The 13,722-nt window shown below is 40.3% G+C and overlaps 2 protein-coding genes across 2 annotated transcripts in view; both read right to left on the reverse strand.

Annotated features, from left to right (window-relative positions):
- Window positions 1-231: 231 nt before the first annotated feature.
- On the reverse strand, window positions 232-8,025 carry LOC311261526 (leukocyte surface antigen CD53). Its single transcript, XM_084360229.1, has 8 exons — window positions 7,917-8,025; window positions 6,969-7,053; window positions 4,570-4,758; window positions 3,474-3,548; window positions 3,268-3,378; window positions 2,303-2,407; window positions 2,060-2,143; window positions 232-788 (listed from the first exon to the last, which is right to left on the reverse strand). Exons 2-8 carry the CDS (start codon window positions 7,029-7,031, stop codon window positions 717-719), a joined length of 699 nt encoding a protein of 232 aa, XP_084216355.1. The 5' UTR covers window positions 7,032-7,053; window positions 7,917-8,025; the 3' UTR covers window positions 232-716.
- Window positions 8,026-10,503: 2,478 nt separating this feature from the next.
- pnpla7b (patatin-like phospholipase domain containing 7b) overlaps window positions 10,504-13,722 on the reverse strand; it is a 31,004-nt gene continuing 27,785 nt past the window's right edge. The window contains exons 33-35 of the mRNA XM_084360294.1: window positions 12,440-12,524; window positions 12,034-12,182; window positions 10,504-11,889 (exon numbers count right to left, since the gene is read on the reverse strand). Of these exons, the coding sequence (XP_084216420.1) occupies window positions 11,824-11,889; window positions 12,034-12,182; window positions 12,440-12,524 (300 nt within the window). The 3' untranslated portion in view covers window positions 10,504-11,823. The remainder of the gene's footprint in view (window positions 11,890-12,033; window positions 12,183-12,439; window positions 12,525-13,722) is intronic.

Below are 13,722 nucleotides of genomic sequence, written 5' to 3' on the forward strand. Positions count from 1 at the left end.
ATATTGCTTTAAAAAGTGGTCTTTAACATTTCTATTGAGGGGTAACTGAATATTTACTGCCTCGAACATGAGACTCAGCGAAAGATCCATTTTTAGAGGAACCAGCTGATGGTAAAACGGACAAAAGAGGAAGTGGCTACGCCACAGATCAGTGAACTGCAAGCTCGATGCAGGAAATGATGATCATGTGACAATATAAAGATAGAGATAAAATGGAGGATATGTTGCAGCTTTAATATTGTAAACAATATTTTATTGGTTTATTATAGGATTTCCAAAAGTTGTCAAGTTTGAAAAGTTTGTGGAAGACAGTTACAGTAGTTATGCGATATTTTACAAGAACAGAACAACCTCACAACAAGCAAGTCATATACAAAATAGCTTTGACTTCACACAGCTCGGACTGAAATACATAGCATTTAAGATTGATTGATTGATCACACGTTTACAGAAGGCCACAGACGTCATGTCTGAAACATTTTAATTTTCTAGTATATGAAAAAGCTTGTTTAAATTCCAAAAATATTTTTTATATCCTGGTCAAACAAAGTCTTTACAAAGCACAATTTGTCTTCATTAAATATCCATTTTAACTTGAATAAGCATTTTCATAAATTTCAAATCCAATTTTTAGCCTTCTGCAAAGACAGAGCTGTACAACAACGTAAACTAATAAAATGCATCAATAAAAGACGCATTGTTTGACAGAACATTATCTATAACTTGTAGCCCAGTCCTGATCTGCTGATGTGGCAGAAGAGCGTCATGGCAAAACACATTCCCAAGACCTGTCGACAAAAGACATAAAAAAAATTCAATTGTAAGATCCAAGAACCATTTATATTATACAATACAGGATTGTATAATGAAAAATGTGTTGTTATTTCCTAAGCTACATACACAGCTGCAACAAAACTATACAGACTAATAAATAAGGAATAATCAAGTCAGAAAAAGAAACTATTCATGCTGGAATGTTAAGGATGAGCTCAGGAGTCTCATAGAGGGAAGAAGCTGCTCTCCAGTCTGGTGGTACGGCAGCAGAAACTTCTGTTTAGCAGATCTGATGGACTTAAAGCTGCATCAGATGACTTTTTTGGCCACTTTAGGGCTCAACATTTATTATCAAGTGCATTCTACATACATTTTATTTTGGTGTCCGAATTGTGAGTGTGAAATACAGGCATACCGTAGAATTACATAGATTTATCATAGTACTAGATTCTGAATTCAAAGATGGCACCTATTTAGTCCAATGAGAATTGCTCGCCTGGCGCGCCTGCTAGTTCCCACTCAGCCCATTGACTTTGCATTGTTGTGATGTCACAGATTTTTTGTTCGCTTTTCTGGGCTCCGGAAAAGTTTTACAAAAATTAAACCTCGATGTATCAAACATTCATACGAGACATAGTCATTATTGACCTTGTTTTCAGTTCGAGGTGTCCTGTCAACACTTTTACTTAATGGTGGTCTATGGGGAAAATGCTTTGTGGGCTGCATTTTCCGGGGTGATTTTTTGCTACAATACTGTGAGTGGCCACTGGCCAAAATTGGACTGCAACTTCCTTGCAGTTTGGTGGTGATGTTTTAATAACTATTTTAATATGGAAAATATAAATAAACTTTTACAGAAGAGCAATAGAAAGCATCCTGACTGGAAACATCTCAAACTGGCATGGTTCATCACGGCCCAGGACAGGAAGGCTCTACAGCAGGTGATTAATACTGCCCAGAACATCACTGGTACCATCTACAGCGCATCAGTGACATCAGCAAAGTGAGATGTCTGCACAGAGCCCAAAGATACTAAAAGACAACACCCACCCAGCCACAGTCTGTTGACCCTGCTGCCATCTGACAACAGATACAGAAGTGTCTGCTGCCACCAGACTACAGAGCAGCTTCACTTCCCAGACTAACACTCCATCATGAATAGTTTTTTTTTTCTGAATTGATATAATTTATTAGTCTGTATAGTACAGCAGACAGAAATTTCACTATGCAGTCTTGCGTTGCATAATTGCATAAAATTCATCTTGAATAACTATGATTAGTTTACCTCAACAATGCAGAGGACAATGACAGAAATCCCAGTGGTTAGGAAATTGTCCTCAAAGAAGCTCTTCAGTGTGTCCAAACAGCCCTGCAAACATAGAGCGTGAAGAGGAAATTAACTTAAACCAACAGTCAAATACAATAATAAGGCACCTATCTGACATTTCAAATACATGTGAACGTGACCTCTACAGATTGTCAAAACTAGCCTAATCCAAGCTATCCACAGGGGTCACACTGTGTCTACCTTTGTCTTGTACTGGGGATTCTGGGTTTCGCATCCGCTTTTGCAGCAAGACTTAGGCACTTTCTCTCCCCAGTCTGTGACATTAGTCACTCCACAGCAGTCGAGCTGAAACAAATCAGTCAGAGAACAAAAAACAATATCTTATAACGTGTTGATCAAGGTTCTCAGTCATCCAGGTCATGGTAATGCTAACTGCTGTATCGTAGGCAACTGGACTTGTTTCAGTTTCTTGAAGATGTTTCAGTTCTAACTAACTGGAGGGGAGCTGCAGGCTTTTAAACTCTGTGTGGGGGTGTCCTTACAGAGTGTGGGAGTGTCCTTACAGAGTCGTTAAGGACACGTGTGAGCTCTGAGCTTCAGAGTCGTTAGGGCCACTAGTGGGTCTTTGACCCAACCCGCCTTCATGTGGGTTGCTAGTGCTAGGTGAGCCCAGGTGTGAATGGTTGTTAAGCTGTCTGGGGAGGGAACTCAGTACAACATTGTAGGTGGGTGATAAGTAATGTTGTAGGCCACCTCCTCTGTTCAAAGGCGGTCGTTTCAGTTTCAGTTCCATTGATGTCAAACTGGAACGACCGTCTTTGAACAGAGATGGTGGCCTATGACATTACTTAGCAACTCACATGAAGGCGGGTTGGGTCAACGACCCACAAGTGGCCCTAACAACTCTGAAGCTCAGAGCTCACACGTGTCCTTAACGACTCTGTAAGGACACTCCCACACAGAGTTTAAAAGCCTGCAACTCCCCTCCAGTTAGTTAGAACTGAAGAAGCCTCTTGGATGAGAGGTAAAACGTCTTCCAGAACCTGAAACAAGTCCAGCTGCCTAAGATACAGCGCTTAGAATATCTTATAACAACAAACTGAGGTCACTTAGCTATCTGTATTTTTCAACACACCATCCATAGTCATTTGTGTGATTACATTACCTGAGCTGTTGTCAGTATGTCCCTGCTCTGATACACTTACCTGCGTCTGAACCAGATCCCACTCAGTCATCACCTCCGTTGAGTTGAATCCATTCTTTCCTTTTGCCGCGGTCAAACCAGAATCAAGATCTTCTTTCACCAATCTAGCAATCTAAAATGAGGTGAAATTTGCCGATAAAAACATACTATATATGTGTTTCCTTCATAAGCACAGCACAGTGTGAGTACTGATGGATGTGACATTACCTCTCCCTCATACACGAGCAGCAAGCATGCTGCAGTCAGCTCCACCAGCATCAGGAAGAACAGCAGGAGGAAGAACTGTTAACAGAGTTTATTTCACAAGAGCCTGTTTTATTTCAAATTTTTGAAAATATACATATATGTTGACATATATGACAACATCGCAGAACAACAAAGCAAAAATTACAGTTTGCAGACACATTTCCTGTTTTAACTTTGAGCTACTGTTCCTAGTAACCAATATGTGGAAGTGATATTTATTTGCATGAAAAAATAATAATCAGTCTATCTCTATTTACACCCTCAACACACAGACAAGCTCATGCACCCACTTCTAGTGCCTTTACCTTGGCAGCTACAGTGAAGACTTTGGCTTAAAAAGGGTGTAAATAACATCTTTTTAAATCAGTTTGGGATCTCTCGGCTTATGGAGAGATTACGCAGGACAAGCTGTATGGAGCCATTTTATGTTTTATTTTTGGTTGTTTTTTTACATTTTAGAACAAGTCCCCATCTGCTTCAGTTATTTAGGAGACTGCTGCTACGATGTTTTAGATTCAGTAATGTTTTGTGGACTATGACACTTCACCGGACTTTCTGCATGGGGGTGAGTAGATAATGTCTGACTTTTCATTTTTTGGTGAACTGTTCCTTTAACATGCTAATGTTTATCAGGTTAATGATTAACATGTTCACCATCCTAGTCTAGTGTGTAAGCATGCTAACGTGCCAGTAAGAACCATGACCAAAGTGGGGACGGCCTTCTATTCCGAAACACCGCTGATCCGAATCAGACTTTCAAGTTCCAATTACTGCCCAATAGGGTCAGGGGTTCCACAATAGCCTTTTCGGAATAGCGGGGTCTTTAGAAAAAATGGGAAACCATGCCATTACGAAGAATGGAAGTCTATTTTCGGAACAGCAGGGTTTTGGAAAGGCAGGGTGAGGCTGATGTGAATGGCATGAGTCACCAAGGTCATTAAGATTCATCTAGAGAACATGAATATCTGGACCTAGTTTCATCAAAATTCCCTAAAACAGAGAGTCTTGACTGACCCACAACGAGAAGTCAGCATATGGACTGCTGTGTGTGCCATACCGTCAGGAGGAGACAGCGGTTCTCCTTCAGAGCACCCAGGAAGCCCAGAAAGGACACGCACATGATGATGATGCCGCTGACCAGCAGCATGTTGGCCGAGTTGAAGCTGGCCATAGTCGGAGTGAGCGCGGTCATCCTGAAGTTCACCATCATGTATACACCGAAGCCCAGCACGGCCACACCACACATCTGACAGGAGGAAACACACTGCAGTCAGCTCCTGCCACACACACCACACACTCACAAAAACATTCATTCAACTGCTTCCTCACTGAGCAGCTAGTGTGTCACTGCCTTTCTTTTTGCCTGTTTTGTAATGTACTACATTTACTCAAGTACTACTGCTTCACTACTGTAGTGAATGACCCTGTGGGCCGGGTAGATTGAGGGAGTGATTGCACCTGTGGAGGGGAGTGTTTGGGAGGAATAGGAGTATTGAAAGGAGGAGAGTGAGCGGGTGCTGGTGTCTCTGGGGAGCGGAGCATGGTGAGCGTTACGGGGTGGAAGCCCAGCCGAGCATTCGTTGTTGCACTCGGTATCGGGGGGTGGTGGCCATTCGCATGGCATATAGGGCTGCCGGCGGCGAAGATAGGCAGCGGGTTTAGGGCGAGGTTCCGGCGTGGGGCAGGGCTGAGATAGTGTCAGCGGGGAGACGTGAGTGCCTTTGTCCGTTACATGCTGGCATTCCGACATCCCAAAAGTCCGACATCCCAAAAGTCCGACATACCGTCATTCTGACAAAGTTTAACCATAATCCGCAACCCTTAACCCTAACCCTTTTAAAAGATGTGTCAGAATGGCAAGACATTTAAAAAAGAAATAAATACCACCATTCCGACCTTAGGAGGCAAAAAAGGTCGGAATGATGGGATGTTTCATTAAAGGTTTAAGTGTTGCCATTCCGACAATTAGGGCCCAATGTCGGAATGGCGGTTGCCTCCCCCTTTGTCCGCTCTCCAGCTTGGTGGCGAGGCTCTCCTGCTGCACGTGGAGACGCCTCACTGCGCTGGACCGGCGGTCGCCCCACAGCAGACTCCAACTGAAGCCGGGCCGTCGTTTAAGCTTTTTTTGCTCCATTACATCTATTTATCAGCTTTAGTTACCTGTTATATGACAGATGAAGTTGTTGTAAAAAAGCTATCACAAGTTTATAAAATACAATGCATTGCTTTAAGGTAATCTGCCCAAGTGACAAATATAGAAGCTCCAATTAGCTCTAACTCAATCTGACACATGGCTGTATCATAATAATAATCTAATTATACTAGCATATATGTAGATAATAACACCACTTTTATTTTTGATACTTTGTGTATATAAGTAACTGATAGTAATTTTACTTAAGTAAAGGATCTGAGTTTTTCTTTTTTTCTTTTTTTTTTTGAGGAGGTTCAGTCACATTTGAATTTGAAAACTATGGGGGGCAGCATAACCACTTACTGCTGCTCAGTACATCTTTGCTGTGGCTATCTTTGGCTGTACTGACAAGCTGCTGTTAGCAACAAGCTCAGTCAGCCATGGAGCTAAGTGGCTCTATTAGCTGACAGGAGTCACAGCAATCAACAGGGGTCAGTTCAACCTGGTTCAGCCCCCTCCTAGTGAACACAACTAGACACCAGACTGGGGCGGAACACAGGCTCCCAGTAGAACAGATGTCAGTTTGAAGACGGGATACAGTACAGAGGTGATTTACAGCAGCTCTGACCAGGTCTGTGACTCCAGGGGTGAGACGGCACTGCAGGCAGCAACAGGAAAGGCATGAAGCCGGAATATTTTCACATCTTACTCTGTGAACTGAGGATTTATTTGGAGCAAACCAGAGGTTGAGTTTTGTTTTTTTATGTGTGTTTTATGATGAGTATGATGAGGGGCACTATGCAGTTTTGGAGAAGAAATTCAAACTCACAATGAGGTAATAATATAAACTAAGGACCCAGAACACTGTTTGAAGCTAGAAAGGTGGCAGGGTCCGCCACATATAAACAAAGTAAAACAGTATAAATTGTGTTATCCTTTAAGGTCAGTTTGATTATTAGTTTGTTTCGGCAGAAAAAAAATCTGAAGATCTTTCTCTGCTCATTAACATTTCTTCCCAAAAACTACATAATGCACCTTTAACAAGACAAATTGCTGCTTTAATTTGGACGTTTGGACCATTTATCCAGCACTTTGAGCTATTAATTAAGACTTTTTTTCCACAGCTTTATTTGAAAACTACTTTTGGTATTCAGCAGATGGTATTCAGGTGTTAGAATGTATGGATATTTATCAAATCATAGTTTCTATGTGACACTACAACACCCCCTGACAACTGTAGAAGGACCTCCTGGCTGATAAAAATAACAAGATATACCACAATGACCTCTGAATGTGATGCTGGAAGATAGAGACATACGTACAAAACAAAGGAAGTTTGCAGCACACATGGTGAGCTTTAAACACTTCAGGCAGCCTTGAGCCATTCTGTAACACCTCTGATCAGACCTGTAACAAGAAACAAAACATCAGATAGTTCATCTCATGTGAACAGAGGAAGCCAGCTTCAGTCTGATCTGCGCTCAAAAGCAGCGTTTGTTTCTGTATGTGTGTGTCATCACGCTGACAACTGCGTGGTCACACTGCGGGGAAGAAATGATACCACACCTCACTTCCTGTTTGCTTTACAAGCTTTACAAGTTTACAAGCAGTAAGTGTGTGTCAGATCCTTTTTATGATTCTTAAACATGACATGAATACATTATACTTGGTGTTGCTGATGACATCACAGGGTTAATCCTGGGTTTTGCTGATGACATCACATGATTTGGTCTACTGTCGAAAAATACCACCAAGTTCCCCAGAATAAAAAAAAAAGAAAACCTCTGGGTAAACGTCCTTTCGTGACTATCACCAGAACATATATATTATGTTGAAGACACGACTTTAATCAAAAGCATCAGATTGTTGATGTATTTATAACTGATATTTGCTGTAAGAAGAATTTTATGACACAACTATATAGAATTTTGTGAATATTTGGTCTATTTTTAGGTGTTTAAAATTACAGAAGCACAGCTGCCATATTGTTTTTCCATCAAGTGTGTATTTTTAAAGTTTATACTTCGTATCAGATTATTGATCATTATCATTTTAAAGTCATTTTAAACTTTTAAATTAGTTGTTCAGCTTCTTGTTTTTTACAAGTATTCTCAAGAGACATGACATCTAACACCATTCTATATGATAAAGAGGCAAGCGGAAGAGAACGTCAGTGAAACATGATCTTTACAACACTTGAAATCTTTGATGATCTTATTCAGACACTTAAAAGAGTCAAATAAGGATGAAATGTAATGTTTAGTTCTTACCTGTTTCGGAGAATAATACGCTTATCTCTGTTTTCAGACTTGTGTTTACGGATCTTTGCTGTTGCTTCCACTTCCACTTCTCATACAGCTATGAACCGTGCATCGCTTCATGGGGCTTTCAGCACCTCCTTCTCACTTCCTCTTTCTCAGCATTAGCAAGATGGAAAATCTATGACTGAGAAAGTGTAGCTGGGGGACAAATAAAAATAACAGCAGCAAAGTCATAATGTGCACGTCTGTGAGAAGCTTATATTTAGATATTATAAGACCAACACTTAGACCTCAGGTCCACTCTAAAACAGTCAGTCTGCGGTCAACAGCGCTGAGTTTGAAAACATACAGAATAATTATCAACATATGAGCTGCCAATGAATATGTTAGAAAGGTGCAGGGACATCTGGCTAAGCAGGTTATTCTAAACTTCCCTCTTTCTCCCCAGCAGTGTTTTAGTTTTAATAGTATGAGTATCAGTTTATTTAAGAGTAGCAAGATTGTAGCAAGGTGGGAAACACTGCATCTCTCCCCAGTTGACTGAACATTAAGTAACATTTGGGAACCACACCCTGTTAGTGGTGAGGACGAGGTGAGGGTTCCACTTCACAGACTGAGGTGTTTGTGAAAATCAGCTGCTTGAAATACAAGTACAGCAGCCTGTAAGGCTAAAAGTAATGTCATTTCACTTTGTGGCAATTTTACGAAGTGGCAAAGTCTGACCTAGCATATGTGTGTAGTCCAGTACGTCTGTTACTGGACTACACACATATACTATTTATACAGAGCTATGAAACTAGCTAGAAAAATGCTACCTCTTAAATCTTGATGCTGACATTAAACGCACCACCAATGTACCTTTGCATCATCTCAGGAATATCTGTGTGTGTATGAACCAGATAATAAAATTGTTCTTGTGATCTTGTATACTGATAGAAAGTTAGTTTGTCCATACGATGCTGTGGACCATGACCACAAAGAGAAGCAGACACAAAGAGCCAGTTGACCTCACTGGCATTAACATCAGCATCTTAATACTAACCATTAAAGGTGACATATGTAAGAATTGGCCATCTGTCAAATTCATACTCCAGACAAATAGGGGGCAGCATATGGCATTTAGCTGGTTAGCTCAGTTAGCCGTGCAGCTTGTGGTTCAGACTGGGAGCTTGGGGACCCAGGGAGTGTTATTTTTTATAACGCTAGTATGGGAGCTTTGGACCGGGACAGGCTGGGGCTAGCTGGTTAGCATGCTAACTTCAGTAGATATCTCTGCAACACATACATCAACATTACATTCTGATGGTAACCTTCATTAATTTCTTACTTTTTAACACTAAATTCTTACATAAAGCCCAATTAATTAAGCAGTCTGTGTCTGTCTGTCTGTTATTCCCCTAACAGGGTTATGGTGTAATGTATAAAATTATACTACAATATTGTTGTTGTTTGTGCTGTTTATTTTAATATGTCAGATCCCTTATTATTATTTTTTCTCACAATCTGAGCATGAATGACAGGTAATGAGTCAATTAAGGGAACTTGGCGTCCTGACAGTACAACAATACAGTACAACACAATAGCTGTTTGCCTTCAGCCTTCGGCTTACAAGTAAGATTTCAATTTTGGCCCTCTAAGGGTGAAAGCTTGAGCATCCCCGCTCTATATAAAGTAACATGACCGGTTCCATTACAAAACTTACATTCAGTTTCAAGTCATCAGTTCCTGCTTTTTTGCAAATGATTTCGATGGTGCTTGATAAAAAGTGAGGGGAAGAAGTTAATACAATTTGTGCAGAGGGGGAGGGGCCTTCCTGTGTCTATGTTGGTTCCTTCAGGATTCTCTGTTTTCCCACACTCCTATAATCTTGTAGCTGTCAGCCCTGTGATGAACTGGTGACCTGTCCAGAGTGACCCTGCACAGGATAAGCAGTTACAGATAATGTATGAATGGATCGTGAGGGGGACACGGATGTGTGTACCGGATTTCATGTCAATCCTTCTACAAGCTGTTGAGATATTTTACAGCTGATGGCACTAAAAGAAATGGCAGCGGATCACCAGGATCATTAAGATTAATCTTCTGGACACAATGGATATCTGTACCAGAGTAAAAACCAAAATGTCAAAAGGTGTCAGGAGATGAAAAAGTCAGTAGGGTTCAGCCACAGTTAATCACAGAACCTTCCCTGAAACGTTTTGCACTTTTAGGATTTCTAACCCAAAAGCCAGTTTCAGGATGTTGGAAAATGAAGACATAGAGTTATACTGTTTCAAATATGATGTACTATTACTGAAGTGTATAACTGGAATGATTATTACCTCTGCCAAGGAGATTATGTTTTTGCCCATTTGTTGGTTGGTTGGTCTGTCAGCAGGATTACACAAAAGCTACTGGACAGATTTCCGCAAAACTTGGATTTTTTTTATTATAACATAGCAACAAACACTTTCAGCTCAATTTCAGATTCCACAGGAAAAAAACCTCCTGGACTTCTCCATTTAGTCAAAACAGCACAGCTTCAAGAAAAGAAATTCTATCAAGTAGTGCACATTTTAACATTATCTAACAGTTTGTTCACAAAATATTTAGAATGAAATATTCTTAATCTTTATTCATTATTTTACTATTTCACAGGTACTAACTAACAGCAAGTGTTTCAGTGGCAACATCTTACAGAAAATATTCTAACATAGTGGTAACTATTCCCTGTTAACACAAAATCATTAACATCAACATCATCCAGCAATAATACCATGGTATTTAGACTATTATAACAGCCATTATACTCATAACACTTTATCTTTTGTCCCTTCCAGTCAGAAATACTTAAAACACTGAATCACCACAGTCCATACCACAAACACTGCAATTAAAAAGGACAAATGGCAGCTATACAATGATGCATTAATTGGCTGGTACTAGTTTGAGTGTAGTACCACTGTTAGGCGGTAGAGGTAGGTCTAAGTAATGATCACACTTATAATAGTGATCACATTCTATGAATCTCACTGTATCATACAGCTCGACATAAAAACTCCAGGCACAAGATGTGTTACTGACCACTGACAGTAGGTCGTTAGGTTGTCTGCTTCTCAAACAGTATCTGGTACTGTCCATGTGAAGATACACGCAGAACTGATAGGTCCATTAATCTCAGGTGAGTTCCAGTTCCCTTGTACACAGACATAGACCCAAAACCTCGTTAGTATGTAGTATTGTAAAATCTAGCATATAATTGGGGCATAGTTAAAATGTCTGCAGAACAGAAAAGTCTATGGAATTGACAGATCGAGTGTTTACTTGCTGAAAATAGACCTCGTACTTCATTATGCCTCGCCTGCAGTGCTGTGCTTCAGTGGTCTGGAATATGTTATACGACTGCTGTCACTAATCTTTGCACTGCCATAAAAAACAGAGACTCATATATGTTCTCTACATAGTCAGACAATGTTCACATTACACAAATACCCCTACTCTGAGAGGAAATGCCAAAATATATCTGAGCTTATTGTGGACGGCACCAGTCATGCATAGAACTGCATAGCTTATGAAATATCATATAAAAAGATTGTAGTGCATTTTTAAGTTGTATGTGATGTGCTTGAAGATAACAATCTTCTCGAGATTTTCAAGGCTCCTATGGTGATTCCATAAACTGTCTTTCCACAACTTGTGTGTGTCAACAAGCTAAAAAAAAACCACTCTGCTGTATTATTGTAAATTAAATGATTTGTAAAATTCTTCGCTATTCCCTTGTTTCTTTGTTTCTTGCTGAAGTGTTTTTCAACGTATCAGCTACATGTTTGTTCTGCTAACTCTTGTCAATTTTTCCCACAGGTCACCAGAAATACTGCATTGAAATGTGTGTGTTGTCGACCATGGTCTGCAGCCCTGCCAAGCTCTCACGCCCTTGTCATGGCCGAGGAGATATTGGGGCATTTTTCGGTCGGCGTCGGACACGGATTTGAATTTCTTCATCCTGTGAAAAAGAGAAAAGTGAAACGTCATGACTGTCATCCATTTATTTTAGGATGGTTGCATCTGTGGTGATCAGAAAAGGGTTAAGCAGTAATGATTACGCTGATTTGAAACAAGAAAATGATGATGGTTTTTTTTTACATACTGTTTCAGCCGTGTCAGCAGTGTCAGCCGTGTCTGCCGTCTCCTCTCCCTCAGTGCATTCACTGCCGGGAGTGAACGCCTCAAAGTCAGACAGGGCGCTTTCCACCGCCTCCTCATCATAATCTGTCTGGTATTCATCAGACAGCTCCTCTGAAGGCAGACAAAAAAGCCAGTATTTGAAAAATATTGTCCCAATTCAAATTCTAAAATTGTAGTAATTATGTAGCTTTCACTTTCCCCAGGGATAGCAGCCTAACAAACCTAAACCTAAACATACATTAGTTTGTTTAATGATCAAAGTAGCATTAAGGAGTTTCATTACAAGGCTTTATAAAAGTTTTTTTTAAATGTATATATTCTATATATACACAAAATATTGAAATAATGATTTTAATACTTTAACTAACCATTTATTAAGGCATTCTTGACAGGTTCGATTCTTGACACAATCTCTGCCAGGTCAGTGAAGGAGGCGTTTGGACAGGTGACCACCTGAAAGACACAAACTGCATCATTCCTCAGTTTCAGTTTATTCTCAATCGTTTAAATGACACATTTAGAGCACACATCAGGTGGCATCAATAAAACAATACTTGGAATTGACCTAATAAGAGTCTTGTTTTTGTATCTGTGCAGTGCAGTGACTTTGTGCTGACTACACTTCCACCTATTTGATCATTTCATGGCTTCTCATGACATCCCCAAAACTGAAAAATGAAGCTTGGTACAAAGCTTTGTCCTTTTGCATCAGTCTACACAAACCACATTTTAACGCGAACGCCTGCAAGTCAGTGTGATATGGGTGAGATCACTGGTTGCATTGAAGAGCAGTGTTGCACAGTCATAACCAGTACTGTGTACATCATGCATTCCACAAGCCATTTCTGCCCACTGCAGAGGATGGTGTGAACAACTTGAAAAGTTTCCAAACATTCATTCAAAGATGCCATGAGGTAGGAACAGCATGCAGCGGTTTGCTTGGCGCTGAAGGTGCAATATGTAACAACTGGCCACCTGTCGTATTCATACTCCAAGTAGATAGGGGGCAGCATATCACCAGAGTAAATAACTGCTTCTAACTGTAGCACCATTAGCTGGTTAGCTCATCCAGCTGTGCAGCTCGGGCTCCTATTAGCTGAGTCTGCCTGGACTGGGAGCTTTGAGCACCAGGGGAGCGTTGGTGTTGTTCACTACTAGACTATCACCTCGTGAGGTACAAACTAGCTGTGGGCTAACTGGTTAGCATGCTAAACTCAATAATAATATACACATCTCTGACATAATAGCAAAACTGATATTTCTTCACACTGTGTTGATCATGTTGTTTGGAATGTTTTAAACTAACATTGATTGCTTATGTTGTGTTTAATATAGCTGAATTTGTATTTTTTGTTTTTCTTACTGACATATTTTTCTGACTTTAGAACAAGTATCACATTTGATGGCAGCTCATAAGTAGCCTCCTGTGTAGACATTGCTGAGCTGCAGGTAAAATCATTATCTATTTTATGATAACAGTTGTCAGATGTACAGACAGCAGCTGTGCTGTGAGATTTAAAATGAGTGATCACTGAAGGTTATCATCCAGTACAGCCATGCAAATGTGTATTTATGCTTGTGAAACATAATCGATGTCAGCAAAACACTTTAACTATATTATGCATGTGGCTGCTGAAGAGCAGACGCTCAG

This window comes from Pagrus pagrus, assembly GCF_965226575.1.
Source record: "Pagrus pagrus genome assembly, chromosome: 8".
NCBI classification, from domain to species: domain Eukaryota; kingdom Metazoa; phylum Chordata; class Actinopteri; order Spariformes; family Sparidae; genus Pagrus; species Pagrus pagrus.